We start from the raw sequence: 22860 nt of genomic DNA, 5'->3' as shown, positions 1-22860 counted from the left end.
TAAACATCAGTGGTCACTATAGATGAGATAGATATTTTTATTGAGTCTAAACTGATTTTTGGAAATTTTCGTTTTATGCAGTATATTTGAAAGACAGTATTGGGCCCACTATTTTCTAAGTACTTTAATTTATGTAATTTTATTGAATTTCTACAATAATTCAGGTTCATTTATTCAAGGAATAAAACATTTAAAGTTGAGGGGAAAAGCTGAAATACAGAGGATTAAATAATTTTGTTTGCACAAGGTTAAACTACTTCTAAGTGGCAGAATTAGTACTTGAACCTGCATCTTCTTGCTCCAAGTTCAATGCATTGGTATATTGCCATCTTAGGAGATAGAATACAGAATCATCCAGAAAGTTCCGGCTGGTTGAAATATCTGGTTGATTAGATTTGGAGTAAATGGGACATTCCTTTTTGTTACTATCTCTATGTCATCACTGGAAAGAAGCACAAGTTCTGGGTTCATATAGAACCCAGAGAATAATAATTTCAATGTAACTGCTCTTATTTGCATGTCTTGATCAAATTGGTGATGAAAATCTGTTTCATTATTTTAGAAAACAAAATTTAACCCAGTTTAAAAATCTTAAAATGTTTAATTGTTGCTTGTGTGGACATGTAGGTACAGAAGGCCATATTCTGGCTCATTTCCTTTCCTGCTTCTAGCTTTGTGACTGTTAGCAAGTCATCTCCCAACTCTGCCCCTTGGTTTCCTGGTATAACAGAGTAATAATGTTGGGCACCCAGGTGGCTCAGTTGGTTGAACGTCCAACTCTTGGTTTTGGCTTGGGTCATGGTCTCGGGATCATGGGATTGGGCCTCTGTCATGCTCCAAGCTCAGCACAGAGTCTGCTTGTCCCCCTCCCTCTGGCCCTCTCCCTGCTCGTGCGTGCTCTCTCTTTCTAACATAAATAAATAAAATCTTAAAAAAAAAAAACCAGAGAGTAATGATAATACCTGATGTTTGTTGTGAAGATTAGGTGGAATGATAATGTACCTTGGGTACATATATCCCTGGACAAAAATATAGAGGTACAAACCTGTTAACAAGAGGCTCAATTCAGGAAGTTCGTAAGTGGACTACACTCAGCAAGAGAGCAAGAAGCTTGATGTCATACAGAGGCCAGAGCTGAGATCTGTAACTGATCACTCTGATGTCCTTTCAGGATGGTGCACTGCTAAAAGATTCTCCTTATCTCCTTTTTCTGTTTTCCCCACAGATGATCTTAGTAGCCATATTTTCAGAAACTGGATTTTTTGATTATTGTGCTGTAAAGGTAGGTTTGATGTGATATTTAATATTTATGTATTAATTAATTAATTAATTTTTTGCCATGACATATTCAGTTAATAAAACTACCATTTAAAGCAAATATTTTAAAGTTCCATTCTCCTTTTCAAAATCACAGATGTAAGCCTGGGTACAGTTGCTGTGCAGAGTTGGTGGCTCTGAGCAACACTTTCTTCTCAGTAAACTGAAGAAGGAGATCAAGGAAAAGAGTATTTGAGTTGAATGCTTGTGTAACATTAGTTAAATTGGCAAGTTGAAAGCTACATATCAAATATTGTTTTGCATTTTAGACCATCTAAATATTTCAAGTGATCAGTTTCTGATTACTTGCTTTTTGGTGAAATAATTTCAATGATCACTTTCTAATCATTGAATATATAAACATTCACTTCTGTACCTGGAATCCTGAGGAGTCCATCAGCAAGTTCTGACAGCCAGACTCTGTACTGGTGCTGTCACTCAAGGTTGGTGAGAGGAGATCTTGCCATGCCCTCCTAGTGCAAAGGCAAATGTTGTGCTTGATTTTTTTTTTTTGAACTGGAAAATTCTTTTAAAAGATTATTTACTCATCAAACCCTTTTGCAAACTCTGAATGATAGAACTATGCTATGATTTTTGCCATCTTTTTGTACCCCCTTGCACCTTCAAATATCTGGTCTCCTCTCAATATTGGTACTAAAAGTCCCTAAAATCTAAGTTGTCAACAATCATCAGGCTTAAGGGTCACAGCCCAGTCTGTCTAACCAAAAGGAGATTGTAAAATACTGGATAATGTTAAAGGGATAGAGGGCTATAACCCTGTAACCAGTGTACCATCACAGGGCACTGTGAGAAGGAGAATCAGAGGGAAGGAATGTAGGTCAACGTGGGTTCAGAATGTTCAGGTACAAGATATCACTTCCTCATCATAGCAAATTTAGGAATTCGTGGGTCTAAGTTTTAATCCACCATACAGTGTTTTTTTGGACCCCTAGTTCTTAGAATTGCTAATGAAAAGTCACATTTATTCTTTTTTTTTTAATTTTTTTATTGTTATGTTAATCACCATACATCATATCATTAGTTCTTGATGTAGTGTTCCATGATTCATTGTTTGTGCATAACACCCAGTGCTCCACGCTGAACGTGCCCTCCTTAATACCCATCACCAGGCTAACCCATCCCCCCACCCCCCTCCCCTCTAGAACCCTCAGTTTGTTTTTAGTCACATTTATTCTTCAACCCCACTAATCCTGGCTTGTTCCTTTCTCTGTGTGTGCATCTCAGACATACCGACTGTCTAGGGGTAGAGTGTGGGCCATGATCATCATGTTGTGTCTCATTGCTGCTGTCCTGTCTGCCTTCCTGGACAATGTCACCACATTGCTGCTTTTTACTCCTGTGACCATAAGGTATGCAGAGTGGCCCTGCATGGGCATTAGGCCAGGCTCATGGTGGTGTGTTCTTGCTGCTCAATCTAGTCCCCACTTTCCCTTTGCTGGTGTGCCCTGGTCTAGCCTGTGCATCCCTTGGGACTGTGGTGCTCAGTGCTCTTGGCTAAGGCTATGGTTTTAGCTGTGGCTGTGACAGCAGCAGTGGTGGCCACAGAAACACCTGTGGGAATCAGAAAACTCAGACTTTGCTGTCCAGGGGTGGGGGACAGACTGACAGGTGCCAGAAGATCTTGTCCATTGGGCTGGTCACAAGTGTGACAGAGCAGTGTGGGAGCTCCTGCCATGTGGGCAGGAGCATGTAGCCAGGGTCTGGGGAAGGTGGGGCAGCCATCTTGCTCTCACCGGGCTCCTTGGAGGGTTGCAGGACCTGGCCTGACAAGGCTTTGCAGGGTAACGTTGGGAGAGAGAGATTCAGTTTGATTCCCCATTTCATTCCTTTTAATTCCATCCACTTCATTAATTAGACATTTATTGAGCATCAGAGGCCATTTGCCCTGAATCTTCTGAAGCTTGAGCTTCAGACCCAGTCATGCAGGCTCCTTGCAAGGCCATGGGCCTATACTTTCATCCATAATTTTTTTTTTAAGATTTTATTTATTTGAGAAAGAGAGAGAGAGCAGAAGTGGGGAGAGGGGCAGAGGGAGAGAGAGAATCTCAAGCAGACTCCATGCTGAGCATGGACCCTGATTTGGGGCTCGATCTCACAATGTTGAGATCATGACCTGAGCCGAAATCAAGAGTTGGCCACTCAACCAATGAGCCACCCAGGTGTCCCCTTTTATCCATACTTAATGTTCTTTATTTTGAAGATGGTTCCTGGTATTCAGCTGGTCCTAGGGAAACAGGTACCCGCTGGGGGTTCAGGGAAGCAAGCTATATAATGAAGGGTCCCAGACAAGTCACTTTAGCTACACTGATCTGGGTTGTACCATCAAAGGGACTAACTCAAGCTAGTGTTTTGAGGATTCTGCTGGACAAGAGATCCTCCTGGACATGAGGCATGAGACATAGCAAGTTCAAAGTGATCAATAAGGGGCTACTTCCAGGGCTCAGGACTAATTCTAGGTGATGCCTTTGGCATTTGAAGAATGGCGACTCTCAGAGGTGGAGTGAATTGGAGCAGAGGGGAGGAGTTTGGGGGGAGGAGCAGCGAGCAGGCAGCATCCCCATGGGTGCTGCCTACAGTGTGGAGAGTTGGTCTCTTGTCCAAGCTCCTGCAAACTTGGCTGCCTTTTCACTCCCTGCATGTAGGCAGGGATTTGGGGTGAGGGACACTGGACTCAGGCTTCCTGTGAGGGGAGTGTAACACCTCCTAGTATGTGGGGTTCTTCTGAGGGCAAATGAGGGCTGGAACGAATGTGTTTCAAGGGTGCTGTAAACTGTAACATGTACTACTAATGGCAGGTACCAAACTCTGCCTCGAGGAGACCTCAGGGGTCAAGAGGCAGGCCATACTCACCCCCTCCTACCAAGGCGACTCTGCTGCTGTCACTGGTTTGAAAACCGTAGTATCACCCACAGGTGCCAGGTCCCAGTGTATTGTTGCACTCTCTGATGGCAGCTCCAATGAAAGTGGGCTTCCAGGGGGACATCCATATTCCTGGCATCCCCAAGCCTTGCTGGGATTTGTTTATATCCTCACTGTTCCAGGAACCAACTTTGTAATTTTCCGTGAGAGTAGCAATTCCATTTATTATTCTAAAAATTGCATCTTTCAAGATTCAAGTGTTAGTGTGTTCAGATTCACTATTTATATTACCATATTCTTCATGACTTTATGAGCTTAATCACATTCTTCTGCCTTTGTCTGGAGTAGCATTAGTCTTTACAGTTAAAGAGTTAGACCCATTTACATAGGATGCCATCTCTGTGCTTGCTCCAGCATTATTGATTAGTGTACAAATTATTTTCTTGCTGGAGCCCGATCCTGGGAGCTTCCTCGGCTGAGAGCTGCTACGGCTGCTGCTGCTGTTGCTGTGGCTGTTTGGGGTCTGATCCTCTTTTTGGATTCATTCCTGTCCCTCCTCAGCTTCCACACATGGCTCTGTAGGCTGACCCCCCTCAGATGTGCTATTGGTTATGCTCTGAGCTGGGAGATGGTGGGAAGGACCCCTGACTGCAGCAGCCTGGAGACCCAAGGCCTGGTTTCTATATGGAAGTGGGCGCTGCAGATGGGCAGATGTGGTGGGCCGTGATGTGTTTCCTAAACCTTCTTTAAGGCAACATTTTTCAACTTCATGCTCACTGGATCCACCTAAGGAGCTGTAGAATGCTTCTCCCCAAGCCCACTCCCAGGGATTGGTCTGTCATGGGCTGGACAGCAGGACTTTTCAAAGGTTCCCAGACAAATCTAGTGTGCAGCCAAGGCAGGGAACCACAGCTGTAGAGTGTGTGCTCATTCTCTCAGGAAGAGGTCCACAGGTAGTAGTTAGAGGGAAGAGGTGAGGAGACACATTAGGGCCTCAGCATCTGAGAAAGGGAAGGTGGGTAAGGAATTAGGCTGGTAGGCTTGGTGTGAGCTACTGAGTGTTGGTGCTTTTTGTACTGCCACACCCCTGACTCTGAGGAGTCTGGTGGTCAGCACCAATTTACATGTGCCAGGGCCTGCACACAGGGAACTGTGCTCCCTCCAGATATGGGGGGGGGTTCTGATGGGGGTACATTTTCACACTGATGGTTCAGATGGGTAGTCAGTTAACTTTCAGAGAAATGCAATGCTGAGGGTCAATTGTAGCTCTGTAAACATTGTTGTCTTTGTTTATTCCTCAGCATTGCATTTCTTATAGGTGTGTGTGTGTGTCTGTGTGCGCGCGTGCGCGTGCACGTGCGCCTCTCTTGTACAAGCAAGTACAAGTGTGTGTGTGCGTGCGTGCGTGTGCACGCCTGTCTTGTATAAGCAAGTGCTTTAAAAATATTTAGGTTGCACATGGGCCTGTCACAATTGAATAGCATGGCTACTTTTATTTTCCTCCATTTGTGACAGGTTATGTGAGGTGCTCAACCTTGATCCAAGACAAGTCCTGATTGCAGAAGTGATCTTCACAAATATTGGAGGAGCTGCCACTGCCATTGGGGACCCACCAAATGTCATTATTGTTTCCAACCAGGAGTTGAGGAAGATGGTATGTATGTACCAGTGTAACAGGGTTGCTTTTAATAAATATAGATCCCAACTTACTTGCCCATTTAGCATTCTACCCAATGTGGAAGCTTTTATTAGAAACTAAGCTCTTCCATATCACTTCTTCATGTTAAGTGCTATTGGTTATCTTGAGAGGGGAGGTTAGGTGACTGATCCTGCAGTGTAGAGTGAAGTGGTCTGATGATGGATAACATTATCTACTTAGTCATAGTATATTATATTAATGGGAACTAAGGTTTCTTCCAACTAATATTAAGAATAAAATGATCTGTCCTCTTGCATTTTTCAACTGGTGGATGAATTTATTGAAGAATTTAAGATTATTTTAAAGAAGGATCATAAAATGAAGGTCTTTAGGAATTTTTTGAAAGCTCTTATAAATATTAATATATAATTTCTTTGTACACTAAAGTAAAAACAAAGTACTAGAGAGTGAAAATGATATTTTATATATCTTAAAAGAATTAAAATTAAAATTATATAATTTTCATTTAACATTCTTTGGTCATTAGAATTTTCTCAATATTTCTTCTTTGGAGTATTAGCAAAAATGCTTCCAAATTGGTATCATTTATTGTAGATGATGTGTTTATGTGTGTGTCTGTGAAGTGTGTCAGTGTGTTTGTGCATGTGTGCTGTCTTCTATAAAAATATTTAAGCTTTTGGGAGTTCATGGCTCTGAGGTGTTGATGGACATTTTGTAGACCCACCATATTTTAGAGATTCAGGGTATAATTTAGATGCTTTGTCTGAACTGTAATACTCCCTAGTTACCCTGGGAAATTGGCTGGCAACACTTTAGCAGGCTTGCTTCGTGAATTGAGCAGTATACCCATTATCATGTTACCCTGGAGCACATCAGAAGTTGGCAGAGCCCTATAATCTGTTCTAGGGGCACCTATCATCCAGGATGGGCCTCATACACATTGGAGAGAACTATTTTTAGAGAAAAATACTGTTTTATTTTTATTTTACAGTAATACATTTATTGTAGAAAATATAAATCATACATACAAAATTTAAAAATTGTCATAATCTCACCACTCAGAGATAAATCTTCTTAAAGTTTTGGTGCATGTAGTCTCCCAGAATATTTGTATGTGGATACACATGGATAAAAAAAGATAACACAGCTTCTGCTCTGGCCAGGATAAGAGTAGCAGGGACTGGATTTGCCCTCTTCCTTGAGATATCCCAAAAGAAAACTAACGAAAATCCAAAAAACAAAACCCCAAACAAAGCAAAACCAGACAGTGATAAGCAAGAAACTGGATATCAGGCAAAAAAAAAAAAAAAAAAAAAAAGACAGCGATCCCTGAGAATGGGGAAACAAATGAGGTGAGCCCTATGATTGCCCCAGTTTACTGCCTTGAGAGAGTTTCTAGGATGTAGTACAGGGATGGAAAACCCATGTGGAGCCCTTCAGACTCTCTGAGTTGAGGGGATGGAACTGAGAATCTGGAGAGATCAAAGCTAAGATAGCTTCTTTGGTGAAATCTATGTATATTTAAGGAAGAAATAATGCTATAATACCAATCCTACATAAAGCTTTAGAGCAAATTGAAGAAAAGAGAATACTTTCCAACTCATTCTATGAGGCTCTGATACCTAAACTGGACAAAACCAGTATAAGAAAACTATTAAGTTTTTCTTATGAACATAGATTTTTGATTTTTAAAAGTAAATTTTTAAAAATTAGCATATCCAACTGAATAATATATAAAATGGATAATATGTCATAACAAGTAGAATTTATAATATTTGAAAAGTCAATCAATGCAATTTACTGAGAAAATTCATATGATCATCTCAATGGAAAAATAACTGGCAAAATAGAACATTCATTACTGATTAAAATCTCTCAATAACTAGAAAAATAAGAGAACTTCATCAGCCTAATAAGGAGCATCTATGAAAACACATCTTACTTAAATGTGAAAATTGAATGCCTTCTTTCTTAGATCAGAAGTAAGACAAAGATGTTTGTTCTCACCACTTCAGGGTATCATTTTACTGGAGGCTCTAGCTGATACAATAAGGCAAGAAAAGAAATACAAGACACCCATATCAGAAAGGTGGAATTAAAAGTCTTTATCTGCATATGACGTAACTGTCGATGTTAATTACGGACATTTCTAGAATCTATGTTGCAGTCTGAAGGACTGAAGGAAATAAGTAAATTTGACAAGTGTGCAATATAAGATCAATATAGAAAAATTAGTGGTTTTCTATATTCTGGCAATAAATAATTGGAAATTAGCATCAATATATAAAATACTTTAGGGTAAATCTGACCAAACATATGCAAGACCTGTATACTGAAAACTATTACAGAGTAATTAAAGAAGATCTAATTAAATGGAGAGAGATACTTTGTTCATGGATCAGAAGACCCAATATTGTTAATATATCAGTTCTTCACAGATTGATCCACAGATTTATGCAATCCCTGTCAAAACCATAGCAGGGTTGTTGTTGTTTTTGGTAGAAACTGACAAACTGATTCTAAAATTTATATGGAAATTCAACGTGTTCAGAATGGCCAAAAATAACTCTTAGTGGGAAGAACAAAATGGGAGGGCTAGCGCTACCTAACTCCAAGACTTACTATAAAACCACAATAACCAAAACATCGTGGTATTGGCATCATTACCGGTAAATATGTAAATAGGTAAAAAGTAGAGAGTCTGGATACAGACCCCCACATCAATGAATAATTGCTTTTGACAAAGGAGGAAAGCCAATTCAGTGAAGAAAGGATTATTGTTTTTTTTTTTCCCCACAAATGGTCCTGGAACAAAAGGACATCCATATGGAAAAATGAACATCAATCCACACTTCCCACTTCGCCCAAAAATTAACTCAAAAGTTACATACACAAAATGTAAACAAAAAGTTTACATACACAAATGTAAACCCTAAAACCTTAAAAGTTCAAATAGAAAACAATTTGTAGTAGAATGGGTATAGAAATAGTTCAAGTGAGAACATGGCTACTCTATTTCATTAGACTGTTTTTTAGAACTTGGCTGAAAGTGTCTTGTTCTAAAAGTTACTCAGCTGGATCCTCCTGGAATATATGTAGTGTGTGAGGCTGTGGATGTTCTAATCTGATTCTGGGGGGATCCTCTTTTCATATTTTTACATGCCTCAGATTTTGGCCACTTCCACTGTTGAATGAAGACTTTGTGGAAAACTAAGAAGAAAGTAGCTGAGTGGAGCCAAAACCAAAACAGTACAAAACAAGACTGAAAGGGGCAAAATAGAAACAGCACCTTGCAAGAAAGGGCTGCATTTAACCATTGTATTGATGCAAGTATAGTAGTGGGTGGTTTTGTTACTGAGGACATTAAGGAGAAGAGTGTCGGAAATTACAGAGGCGTGTAAAGAAGCAGGGAAGCCCAGATACATGAACTTAATAAGCTTAGTGAAAATATTTAAATTCCATGATATAGTGCATCTGCCTATGTTATTTCTTAAATTTTTCACCTGGGATTCTCCCGCTCTGCTTTGTTCTCATTTGATAAATCCACCCATTGCAACTCTAGTAGCAACCAAATACTTCTACTCAAAGCTGTGTTGTTTTGTTGTGGAGCTCCTTCCAGGAACTCCTTAGTCCTTTTCTTTCTTTAATTTACCCCCTCCTTTTTTTCCAATTGTCCCATCATTTCTAACAGGACAAAAATTTATAGTTAATATGTGCAAAAAAGTATCCAGAATTACTCAGGATACAAGTACCTCTGCTTTAGTGGGCACCTTCCTTCAAAAAATATTAATTACCTTCAGGGATCATCTGTATATATCTGCTGAATGTATAAGCACAGAGTAAAAGACAGACAAAACCAGCTAATGATGCTGCTGACTTATTCCCTGACAGATTAACCTAGTGGGGGATTTTACCCCAAAACATCCTCAGCAGCTGACCATGGCAAATCGTTCTGCAGAGAGGCAAAGGAAGTGTGAGGGGAGGGAGAAGCTCCTGCCTGGGCCCCTTATGGCCAGTAGGGATGCTCTGGGCCACCTCAGTCCTGATGGCCATTGGCTGCCCTGCAGAGGGCTGTGCTCTCCAGCCAAGGAAGTTCTTTCACATTGATATCAGGGACTTAAATGAAATATTTAGAAAACCCAACTTACCTTGAAATGGACAAATATTGCCACATAGTTTTATGTTTTGCCCCCATCTGTCTTTTTTCACCCTGGACGAATGTGTCAGTCCAGTGGTGAAGGTAGACCCAATTAATGTTGAGATTGTCTGTGATAACTGTTTTTGTTTTCTCCTAAGGTTGCTTGTTATTCAGGTAGGGATTTTTTTTTTTTAATTTTTTATTGTTATGTTAATCACCATATATTACATCATTTGTTTTGGTGTAGTGTTCCATGATTCATTGTTTGTTCATAACACCCAGGGCTCCAAGCAGAATGTGCCCTCTTTAATACCCATCACCAGGCTAACCCATCCCCCTACCCTCCTCCCCTCTAGAAACCGCAGTTTGTTTTTCAGAGTCCATCATCTCTCCTGGTTCGTCTCCCCCTCTGACTTACTCCCCTTCATTCTTCCTCTCCTGCTATCTTCTTCTTTTTCTTTTTTCTGAAAATATGTTGCGTTATTTGTTTCAGAACTACAGATCTATGATTCAACAGTCTTACACAATTCACAGCGCTCACTGTAGCACATACCCTCCCCAATGTCTATCACCCAGCCACCCCATCCCTCCCACCCCCGACCACTCCAGCAACCCTCAGTTTGTTCCTGAGATTAAGAATTCCTCATATCAGTGAGGTCATATGATACATGTCTTTCTCTGATGGACTTATTTCACTAAGCATAACACCCAGGTAGGGATTGGTTTATTGACACAAAAGAAACAAACCTTAAACATTTTCAAAATTGTAGAGAAGAGCACCTGTTCTGTGGGTTTTGTGCTGGGCCCTGTGACCCTTGAGCTAACTAACCCACCACCCTGACGTGCCTGCCCCTGCTGGATCTCAGGGCTCAGCCCTCCCTGGATCTGTCATTTGGGGGTGTCCTAAATTGGGCACTATGCCTATGCAGAGGAGAATCTCATCTGTTATTTCATTTCTCCTTTCCTATTTCCAGGGCCTGGACTTCGCAGGATTTACTGCACACATGTTCGTTGGGATTTGCTTCGTTCTCCTGTTCTCCTTTCCACTATTCAGACTCCTTTTCTGGAACAAAAAGCTTTATAACAAGGAACCCAGTGAGATTGTTGGTGAGTACAAGCACCTCCTCATATAGCCTCAGAGTATACTATCATATTATTATTTTCCAGAGGAAGTTGCCACAGAAAGGCAGGAGGTTTCTTACATGTAGAACATCAGAGCACTGTGAATTGTGTAAGACTGATGAATCACAGACCTGTACCTCTGAAACAAATAATACATTGTATGTTAAAAATAAAAAAGAAGATAGTAGAGAGGGAAAAATGAAGGGGGGGTAGAAATTGGAGAGGGGGAGAAACCATGAGAGACTATGGACTCTGAGAAACAGACTGAGGGTTCTAGAAGGGAGGGGGGTGGGTGGATGGGTTAGCCTGGTGATAGGTATTAAAGAGGGCACGTTCTGCATGGAGCACTGGGTGTTACATGCAAACAATGAATCATGGAACACTACATCAAAAACTAATGAGGTAATGTGTGGTGATTAACATAACATAATAAAATTAAATTAAAAAAATATATTGGTCTAAAAAAACCCAAAACATCAGGGAAGTGATGGTCACTGGGATGCTGCATGCTCAATGTTCCCGTCTGCCTCCTGGTATGCTTTGTGCTTTCAGGGCTTTAAATTCATGGGCCTTTCCTTTTTAATTTTCTTTAGGGTGAAGTGTGGGAAGCAGTGGCCACTGTATATAGTTTGTATGTCATGACATCATTAAACCACGTGTATACAACACAAGTAGTATAGCATGGAGACTGTAGTGTTCAATCATACTTTGAGATTAAATGTGATTACAAAAATAGCTACATAATCCAGCACAGAGGACAATGTACTATGTCAATCAAGAATGTATTGATGAGGCAGCAGCCAACAGAAGGAGGGCTCATGACAATCTTATTACTTTGCATTTTCCTTACTTAAAAATTTTAGTAAATGTTTATTGAGAACATTATGATCAGGATATATTAGAAGCAATAATTTATTTGGGAAACAGCCAGCCTGTCCTCCTGTAGAGGACAGAACCATGCAGGTTGCCTGGGTAACAGAGCGTATCTGGGTGACAGGAGCAGAGTGACAAAGGTGCATTTCTTTGTGGCTTCAGATGGCATGGTGCCCTCACAGAGCTCATTCTGTTATTCCTCTGTCCTTGTGTTGTACAGGACTTCAGGTTTTCTTTATTTTTAGTAAGATAAACAAATACCATTTCTGTATGGAAAGCTGAGGATCTAAGTGTATTCTTATCAGTCCTTCTGCTCATCAGATGGTGACTGTATGAGGCAGATTGGCATTTTTTCATGAGTGATTTTTTGTATTCAGAATTTGACTATTTTTGTTCTAGTTTGGAAAACATTGTCTTATATACCCTCTCAAGAGTCATCTATGTAAGATAAGCTTGTTCTTAGTAAAATTTAGCTACCCAGCTCTCCCAGAGGAATGGAATGATAAGCAGAAATTTCTATTTTAGGAAATACTTATTGACCACATGCACAAAACATTGGAGTATCCTTGTGGGTATAGAAATGGTACTTTAAACATACTCAAGGGTGTTCTCAGCCTAGCTCCCATGAAGGTGATGTTAAGTGCAGGACAAGTGGGCACACTCCCTGTACTAAGGCTGCTCAAGGGGCAGTAGGATTGGCATGGGTCCCAACCAACAGGACCTGCATGTGGGGGGTAAGCCCAGGGTGGGGGACTGGAGAGAAGAGGGGGTGCAGCACAGGTGTTGGGGGACAAATAGAATAGTCCTTTTGGCTACAAGGTTGAGATAGCTTCCTGCTGATGTAGCATAGTTTACTTCTTTTGGAGAAAGACTGTATTTTCTTGATAGCATTGATAATTCCTCATCTCTGGCAGTCTACAGAGCAGGCCATGTACCTTTCTTGAGAAAAGAGAGTCCCAGATTCTGCTGTCCTATTACAGCTTTATAATGGGGGAAACAACTATACATGATCCTATTACTTCCCTGTTTTGAAGAAAAATTTAATCAATATTGGCTTTTTTTAAAAAAAAAAGATATTTCTGGTAGTGAGATGCCTTGATCCACTTTTGCCACTGTCCAATATATTAGTTTTCTCGGACTGCTGTAACAAAGTACCACAGACTGAGTGGCTTAAACAAAGATGACTTATTTCTACAGATGCTAAGAGGACTTATAAACCAGAACAGGTGGCTTATTTCCTCACAGTTGTGGAGGCTGGAAGTCCAAAATCAAATTGCCTGCAAGGTTGGTTGGCTCTGAAGGATGTGTTCCAGACCTCTCTCCTTGGCTTTTAGATGGCCATATTTGTGTTTATGTGGCTTTCTCCTTGTGTGTGTCTGTGTCCACATTTCCCCCATTCGTAAGGACACCAGTCATCCTGGCCTTGAGGCCACCCTAATGACCTCAACTTAACTAATTACACCTACAACAACCCTATTTTTATAAATTTTATTTTATTATGTTATGTTAATCACCATACATTACATCATTAGTTTTTGATGTAGTGTTCCATGATTCACTGTTTGCATATAACACACACTGCTTCATTCAGTACGTGCCCTCTTTAATACCCATCACCAGGCTAACCCAACCTTCTACCCTCCTCCCCTCCAAAACCCTCAGTCCATTTCTCAGAGTCCATAGTCTCTCATGGTTCGTCTCCTCTTCTGATTGCCACAGGTTTATTTTTCCCTTCCTGCTATCTTCTTCTTTTTTCTTCTATTTTTTTTAAACATATAATGTATTATTTGTTTCAGAGGTACAGATCTGTGATTCACCAGTCTTGCACAATTCACAGCACTCACCATAGCACATACCGTCCCCAATGTCTGTTACCCAGCCACCCCATGCCTCCCACGCCCCCCACTCCAGCAACCCTCAGTTTGTTTCCTGAGATTAAGAATTCCTCATATCAGTGAGGTCATATGATACATGTCTTTCTCTGATTGACTTATTTCGCTGAGCAGAATACCCTCCAGTTCCATCCCCATCATTGCAAATAGCAAGATTTCATTCCTTTGGATGGCTGCATAATACTCCATATATATACACCACACCTTCTTTATCCATTCATCTGTCAATGGACATCTTGGCTCTTTCCACAGTTTGGCTATTGTGGACATTGCTGCTATAAACATTGGGGTGCACGTACCCCTCTGGATCCCTACATTTGTATCTTTGGGGTAAATACCCAGTAGTGCAATTGCTGGGTTATATGGTAGCTCTATTTTCTACTTTTTGAGGAACCTCCATACTGTTTTCCAGAGTGTCTGCACCAGCTTGCATTCCCACCAACGGTGTAGGAGGGTTCCCCTTTCTCCACATCCCCATCAACATCTTTCGTTTCCTGACTTGTTAATTTTAGCCATTCTGACTGGTGTGAGGTGGTATCTCATTGAGGTTTTGATTTGGATTTCCCTGATGCCAGGTGATGTTGAGCACTTTTTCATGTGTCTGTTGGCAATTTGTATGTCTTCTTTGGAAAAATGTCTGTTCATGTCTTCTGCCCATTTCTTGATTGGATCTTTTGTCCTTTGGGTGTTGAGTTTCATAAATTCTTCTTTAATTTCCCGGTTGACCCATTCATTCTTTAGTAGGATGCTCTTTAGCCTTTATGTATTTGAGTTCTTTCTGACTTTCCTCTTGTGATTGAGTTCTAGTTTCAAAGCATTATGGTCTGAAAATATGCAGGGAATAATCCCAAACTTTTGGTACCGGTTGAGACCTGATTTGTGACCTAGGATGTGATCTATTCTGGAGAATGTTCTATGGGCACTTGAGAAGAATGTGTATTCTGTTGCTTTGGGATGGAATGTTCTGAATATATCTGTGAAGTCCATTTGGTCCAGTGTGTCATTTGAAGTCTTTATTTTCTTGTTGATCTTTTGCTTAGATGATCTGTCCATTTCAGTGAGGGGGGTGTTAAAGTCCCCCACTATTATTGTGTTGTTGATGTGTTTCTTCGCTTTTGTTATTAATTGGCTTTTTTAATTGGCTGCTCCCATTATAGGGGCCTAGATATTTACAGTTGTTAGATCTTCTCGTTGGATAGACCCTTTAAGTAGGATATAGTGTCCTTCCTCATCTCTTATTACAGTCTTTGTTTTAAAATCTAATTTGTCTGGTATAAGGATTGCCACCCCAGCTTTCTTTTGGTGTCCATTAGCATGGTAAATGGTTTTCCACCTCCTCACTTTCAATCTGGGGGTGTTTTTGGGTCTAAAATGAATCTCTTGCAGACAACATATTGATGGGTCTTGTTTTTTTATCCAATCTGATAGCCTGTGTCTTTTGATTGGGGCATGTAGCCCATTTACATTCAGGGTAACTATTGAAAGATATGAATTTAGTGCCATTGTATTGCCTGTAAGGTAACTGTTACTGTGTATTGTCTGTGTTCCTTTCTGGTCTATGTTACTTTTAGGCTCTCTCTTTGCTTAGAGGAGCCCTTTCAGTATTTCTTGTAGGGCTGGTTTCGTGTTTGCAAATTCCTTTAGTTTTTGTTTGTCCTGGAAGCTTTTTATCTCTCCTTTTTTCAGTGACAGCCTAGCTGGATATAGTATTCTTGGCTGCATATTTTTCTCATTTAGTGCTCTGAATATATCATGCCAGTCCTCTCTGGCCTGCCAGGTCTCTGTGGATAGGTCTGTTGCCAATCTAATGTTTTTACCATTGTAGGTTACAGATCTCTTCTCCTGAGCTACTTTCAGGATTTTTTCTTTGTCTCTGAGACTTGTAAGTTTTACTATTAGATGTTGGGGTGTTGACCTAATTTTATCGATTTTGAGGGGGTTCTCTGTGCCTCCTGGATTTTGATGTCTGTTTCCTTCCCCAAATCAGGGAAGTTCTCTGCTCTAATTTGCTCCAATATATCTTCTGCCCCCTCTATCTTTCTTCTTCTTCGGGGATCCCAATTATTCTAATATTGTTTTGTCTTATGGTATCACTTATCTCTCAAATTCTGCCCTTGTGATCCAGTAGTTGTTTATCGCTCTTTTTCTCAACTTCTTTATTTTCCATCATTTGGTCTTCTATATCACTAATTCTCTCTTCTGCCTCCTTTATCCTAGCAGTTACAGCCTCCATTTTTTATTGCACCTCATTAATAGCCTTTTTGATTTTGACTTGTTTAGATTTTAGTTCTTATATTTTTCCAGAAAGCGTTTCTCTAATATCTTCCATGGTTTTTTCAAGCCCAGCTAGTATCTTTAAAACCATCATTCTGAACTCTAGTTCCAACATCTTACTAATGTTTATATTGATTAGGTCCCTGGCAGTTGGTACTGCCTCTTGTGTTTTTTTTTTTTTTTTTTTGTGGTGATTTTTTTCTGTCTTGTCATTTTGTCCAGAGGAGAATAGATGAATGAGAGAACAAAATGCTAACAGGGAAACAACAACTCCAGAAAAATATATACTAAAAAAATCAGAAGACACCTGAAAAAACGGGGGGGGGGGGTGGAGAAAGGGAAAGAAAGAAAAAAGAGGGAAAAAAAGAAAAAGAAAAAAAACAAAACAAAACAGAATATGATCAGTTATGATCAGGCTGGTGCATAGATCAGTGCCACATGCTAGATTTGGGGCGTATTTTGGTCTGTTAGAAGAAAGTGCCTCCCAAAATTTTAAAGAAAGAAAAGCTTATATATGTACAAAAATAAGGGTAAATATGATGAAGGGATGGAATATGACTGTAAAGATGAAAATTATAAAAGATCTTAGAACAGGAATTGATAAGAAGTTGGTTGAAAAAAGAAAGAAGAGGATTTAAAAAAAAAGTGGGGGAGAGAATGTGATCAGTCAGGAGACTAGAACAAAGCCATACACTAGAGATTTAGGGTATATTTTGGTCTGTTAGAAGAAACTGTATCCCAGAGTTTTAAAGATAGAACAACTTATATATATATATATATATATATTTTGGTATATATATATATACCAAAAATAAGGTTGACTACTATGAAGGGATAGAATATGACTCTAAAAGTGAGAAATAAAAAAGATTTTTTATAAAAGGGATTGATAAGATGTTGGTTGAAAAAGGGAAAAAAAAATTCAAAAGAAAAAGAAAAACAGATAATTAAAAAAATTAATTTTGAAAGACTAAATAATCATGGTGAAAAAACCATGAATTCTATGTGCAGTATTCCTGTAGTGCTGGAGTTCTGCTGTTCTTTTTTTTTTTATGTCTAGTACTTTTTTATTGTTATGTTAATCACCATACATTACATCATTAGTTTGTGATGTAGTGTTCCATGATTCATTGTTTGTGCATAACATCCAGTGCTCCAAGCAGAACGTGCCCTCTTTAATACCCATCACCAGGCTAACCCATCCTCCCACCCCCTGGAGTTCTGCTGTTCTTGTTGATCGGTAAGCTTGGTCTTGGCTGGCTGTTCTTGCTGATCTTTTGGGGGAGGGGCCTGTTGCCATGGTTCCCAAATGTCTTTGCTGGAGGTGGAATTGCCCTGCCCTTGCTGGGTCCGGGCTAAGTAATCTGCTCGGGTTTGCTCTCGGGAGCTTTTGTTCCCTGCAGGCTTTCCATACAGATTTGGAGGACGAGAGTGAAAATGGCGGCCTCCCAATCTCTGCCTTGGAGGACCTGAGATCTTGGGATCCCACTCCTCAGTGAGCCCCCAGAGAAAAGCAGTTAGTCACTCCCATCTCCCCAGTCTCCAGCCGCACTCTGTGCTCACCCGGCCTGTGACTGACTGTTTCTATCTCTGGCACCTGACACAGTGTGGAGTCTCCAATCCCAGCAGATTCCTGTGGTGCTCACATGTGCCGCTCCTCCTGGGGTAGGAAGGGGAGTTTCCTCGGATCTGCCGCTTGTTGGGCCCCTGCTGGAAGAGCAGTGGCCCGACTGTGCTGCAGATCATGGTTTATGGCAGCCATGAGCTGAGAGCCTGTTCCTTGGCTCCATCTCTGCAGCTGGCTTCCCTGCTCCAATACCTGGGAGCTCTGCCGCACTCAGGCACCCCAGTCTTTCTGTGACCCCGAGGGTCCCGAGACCACACTGTCCCAGCGAGGGTTCCACCCCTCACTTAGCCATGGAGTGACGTCTCTCAGTGGAGCCGACTTCTAAAAGTTCCGATTTTGTGCTCCACTGCTCTGTCACTTGCCAGTAGCGGCTGACAGAGGCCCCCTCCTCCGCCGTCTATCTTCCTGAATAGCACCTCGGATTCACTTCTCCGCACGTCCTACCTTCCAGAGAGTGGTCGCTTTTCTGTTCAGAGAGTTGCTGCTATTCTTTTCTTCGATCTCCTGTTGAGTTCATAGGTGTTCAGAATGGTTTGATCCCTAACTAGCTGAATTCCTGGGACCAGGTGAAATTTAGTTCTCCTACTCCTCCGCCATTTTGCTCCTCCCCCAACAACACTATTTTTAAGTAAGGTCACATTCTGAGGTACTGGGGATTAGGACTTCACTACATGAATTTTTTGGGGGGGAGGACACAGTTCAACCCATAACAACCAGTTAGAGATATTCAGAATGTTTTATCATCAACTAGTATACATAAAATTTGATAATTTAATATTTAGATTTAATTTTCTGATGGAAAGGATTGCACCAGATTGGAGCGCTAAGGATACTGTGATCACAGTGGATAATTGTATGGGCATAGCTGTACCTCAGTGGACAGTTAGATTGTTGCCTTGTCCAGTTATGCCAGGTTCTCCCTAACCGTCCTTTTGATCAGAATGACCTGAGAACAATTTTTGTATGTTTAGGTTACCAGGCCCACCCCCAGGAATTCTGTGCTGTTAATAAGCTCTTCTGGAGAATGCTAGCTTGACATGAATTTAGGATACACAGATTTAGAAGGATATGAAACAAATCTGTATAATCAACTGCTCCACTGTTCCTGAGGAACGAGCTGAAAAAAGCTCTGAGGGAAGTGGGAGGGGATGGCTGGGACCTGGATGATTCTGAAACCCTATGGCAATGCCAAGACAAGCTATAAATCAGCACAGAGTGAGCTGTGTGGAGTCAGGGCAATTGCTCTGGGCTACCGTGGGTCATAGGGCTCTCCAATTTTAGAATGCTTATTATAACTACAGATTCTCAAGCCCTATCCCAGAGATTTGGGTTCAGTAGGTCTGTAGTGGCATCCAGAGCATCTGTCCAAACAGGCTTGGTTATGCTGCAGTGAAAAAGTAATGCTGCTCTGTTCTTTTCCTGTCTTTGGCTTCATTCCCACTGTGTACTGGCAGTACCCTGCTTGTAATCAGTTCTCAGAGCCTTGAGCTCTTGGTCATCAAAGCAGAGAGAACCCCTTGTTCCACCCCATTATTGACTGACACAGGATGCCTCTGTTCATAGCTTGTCATCCTGATTGTCACAAGGCCCCACTGGTCACAGGGACCAGGATGAGTCAGCCTAGCAAGTGCCCAGAATGGAAAAGAAAATGACTTATTTTGTGAAAAGTACAAATAACCATCAGAATCTGCCCTCATCATCAGATATCAGCTCAAGCTGCTTCTTGCTAATATTTTGTATAGAATTTTTGTGTCTGTGTACATTAGGAATATTGCTGTAGAGTTTACTTTCTTATAATGGTTTCTTTGCTGTCCTCATAGAATAAGTACAGAAGCATACCCTCCTCTTCAATTTTTTTGAAAGAGATGGTTTAGAATTGCTAGTACTGTCCCCTTAAATTTTGCTAGGACATTTACAGGCTTGGATATGTGTGTGTGTGTGTGTGTGTGTGTGTGTGTGTGTGTGTGTATGTTACAAATTCAAATTCAAAATCCTTCATAGACACAGGACTGGCTATTATGGTTATCTCTTTCTTCTTGAGTGATTCCTGGTACTTTATATCTTTTTGAGGAATTTATCTATTGTATCTCAGTTGTTGAAATAATTATTCTGAAGTTGTTCATAATATTCTTTTATTACCCTTTTAATGGATTTTTTGATCATGTAATCTCTCATTCCTGATATTGGTAATTTGTGTCTTTGCTTTTTTTCTGATTGGTCTGGTTACAGTTTTATTAATTTTATTGATATCAAGGAACCAGCTTCTGATTATATAGGTTTTCTCTCTATATTTTTAATCTTTTAATGATTTCTACTCTGGTATTTATTTTTCTCTGCTTACTTTGGGCTGATTTATTCTTCTTTTGCTAGTTTCTTAAAGTAGAGGTTGAGGTTATTGATTTTATATATGCCTTCTTTTCTAATACAGGTGTTCAGTGCTCTAAATTTCCTTCTAAGTATTTTAGTGACCTGCCACCAATTTTCATATGTTTTATTTAGTTTCCATTCAGTTCAAATTACCTCCTAATTTCCCCTTTGATATCTTTGATCCTTAGATATTTTACATGTGCTTATTTACCAAATAGTTGGAGACTTTGCAGTTACCTATATCAGAGAATATACTTGGTAAAACTTGAATCCTTTTAAAGTTATTAAGACTGTGTTATGGCTAGAATATCTAGCCTCATAAACATTCCATGGGCACCAGAACAGAATATGTATTCTGCTGTGTTGGGTAGAGTTTTGTCAGTACAGTCAGTTAGGTCAAGTTGGCTGATAACGTTATTCAAGTCTTCTGTATTTGATTTTCTGTCCATTTGTTCTATTAATTATTGAGAGATGGAAATAGGAATCTCTAATTATGATTGTGGATTTGTCTATTACTCTTTGCAGTTATGTAATTTTTGCCTTATATATTTCAAAGTTCTGTTATTATAGTATGTAAGGATTTAGGGTCATTATTTTCTCTTGAAGAATTAACACCTTTATCATTATAAAATGACCTTCCCTATCCATAGTCATATTCTTGCTCTGAAATCAATTTTGTTGTTAATGTAGCAGTTCCAGCTTTCTCTTCACTAGTGATAGTATAGTATATCTTTTCCATCCTTTCACTATGTCTTTTGTTTTATTTATTTTTTAAATTTAAATTCAATTAATTAACATATACTGTATTATTGGTTTCAGAGGTAGAAGTCAGTGATTCATCAGTTACATCTAACACCCAGTACTCATTACATCATGTGTCCATCACCCAGCCACCCCATCCCCACACCCACCTCCCCTGTAGCAACCCTCAGTTTGTTTCCCATGATCAAGAGTCTCTTATGGTTTCTCTCCCTCTCTGTTTCCGTCTTGTTTTTTTTTTAAGATTTTATTTATTTGCCAGAGAGAGGGAGAGAGAGCAAGAGAGTACAGCAGGGAGAGTGGTAGGCAGAGGGAGAGGGAGAAACAGACTCCCTGCTGAGCAGGGAACCCGATAGGGGACTTGATCCTAGGACTCTGGGATCATGACCCGAGCCAAAGGCAGATGCTTAACCAATTGAGCAACCCAGTGTCCCCATCATGTTTTATTTTTTCCTCTCTTCCCCTATGATCCTCTGTTTTGTTTCTTAAATTCCACATATCAGTGAGATCATATAATTGTCTTTCTCTGATAGACTTATTTTGCTTAGCATAATACCCTCTACTTCCATCCACATCATTGCAAATGGCAAGATTTCTTTTTTGATGGCTGCGTATACCACATCTTCTTTATCCATTCATCTACTGATGGACATCTAGGCTTTTTCCATAGTTCGGCTATTGTGGAGGTTGCTGCTATAAACATTGGGGTGCACATGCCCCTTCGGATCACTACATCTGTATCTTTGGGGTAAATACGCAGTAGTGCAATCCCTGGGTCATAGAGTAGCTCTGTTTTAACTTTTTGAGGACCCTCCATACTGTTTTCCAGAGTGGCTGCACCAGCTTCCATTCCCACCAACAGTGTAAAAGTGCTTCCCTTTCTCCACATCCTCACCAACATCTGTTGTTTCCTGAGTTGTTAATTTTAGCCATTCTGACTGGTGTGAGGTGGTATCTCATTGAGGTTTTGATTTGTATTTCCCTGATGCCCAGTGATGTGGAGTATTTTTTCATGGGTCTGTTGGCCATTTGTATGTCTTCTTTGGAGAAACATCTGTTCATGTTTTCTGCCTATTTCTTTTTTTTTTTCCTGGTGATGATTTTTATTTTTTTTAATTTTTAAAAAATTTTTTATTGTTATGTTAATCACCACACATTACATCATTAATTTTTGATATAGTGTTCCATGATTCCTTGTTTGTGCATAACACCCAGTGCTCCACGCACAACGTGCCCTCTTTAATACCCATCACCAGGCTAACCCATCCCCCCACACCCCTCCCCTCTAGAACCCTCAGTTTGTTTTTCAGAGTCCATCGTCCCTCATGGTTCGTCTCCCCCTCCGATTTACCCCCCTTCATTCTTCCCCACCTGCTATCTTCTTCTTTTTCTTTTATTTCTTAACATATATTGCATTATTTGTTTCAGAGGTACAGATCTGTGATTCAACAGTCTTACACAATTCAGAGTGCTCACCATAGCACATACCCTCCCCAATGTCTATCACCCAGCCACCCCATCCCTCCCACCCCACCCCTACTCCAGCAACCCTCAGTTTGTTTCCTGAGATTAAGAATTCCTCATATCAGTGAGGTCATATGATACATGTCTTTCTCTGATTGACTTATTTTACTCAGCATAACACCCTCCAGTTCCATCCACGTCGTTGCAAATGGCAAGATCTCATTCCTTTTGATGGCTGCATAATATTCCATTGTGTATATATACCACCCCTTCTTTATCCATTCATCTGTCGATGGACATCTTGGCTCTTTCCACAGTTTGGCTATTGTGGACATTGCTGCTATAAACATTGGGGTGCATGTACCCCTTCGGATCCCTACATTGTATATATGGGGTAAATACCCAGTAGTGCAATTGCTGGATCGTATGGTAGCTCTATTTTCAACTTTTAGAGGAACCTCCATACTGTTTTCCAGAGTGGTTGCAC

The 22860-nt window shown here is 40.4% G+C and overlaps 1 protein-coding gene across 2 annotated transcripts in view; it reads left to right on the top strand.

Moving 5' to 3' along the window:
* OCA2 (OCA2 melanosomal transmembrane protein) overlaps positions 1 to 22860 on the top strand; it is a 470182-nt gene that overhangs the window by 106287 nt on the left and 341035 nt on the right. For both annotated transcript variants that reach the window (XM_088025221.1, XM_028087266.2), the window contains 4 exons: positions 1226 to 1282; positions 2563 to 2687; positions 5713 to 5851; positions 10970 to 11102. In XM_088025221.1, coding sequence (XP_087881347.1) covers positions 1226 to 1282; positions 2563 to 2687; positions 5713 to 5851; positions 10970 to 11102 — 454 coding nt within the window. The remainder of the gene's footprint in view (positions 1 to 1225; positions 1283 to 2562; positions 2688 to 5712; positions 5852 to 10969; positions 11103 to 22860) is intronic.

This window comes from Eumetopias jubatus, unplaced genomic scaffold (assembly GCF_037043125.1).
Source record: "Eumetopias jubatus isolate StellerSeaLion01/CBP00866 unplaced genomic scaffold, mEumJub1_p1.0 scaffold_7, whole genome shotgun sequence".
Lineage (NCBI taxonomy): Eukaryota > Metazoa > Chordata > Mammalia > Carnivora > Otariidae > Eumetopias > Eumetopias jubatus.
Note: the sequence above shows the minus strand (reverse complement) of the source record. Positions and strands in the feature narration are given on the sequence as shown.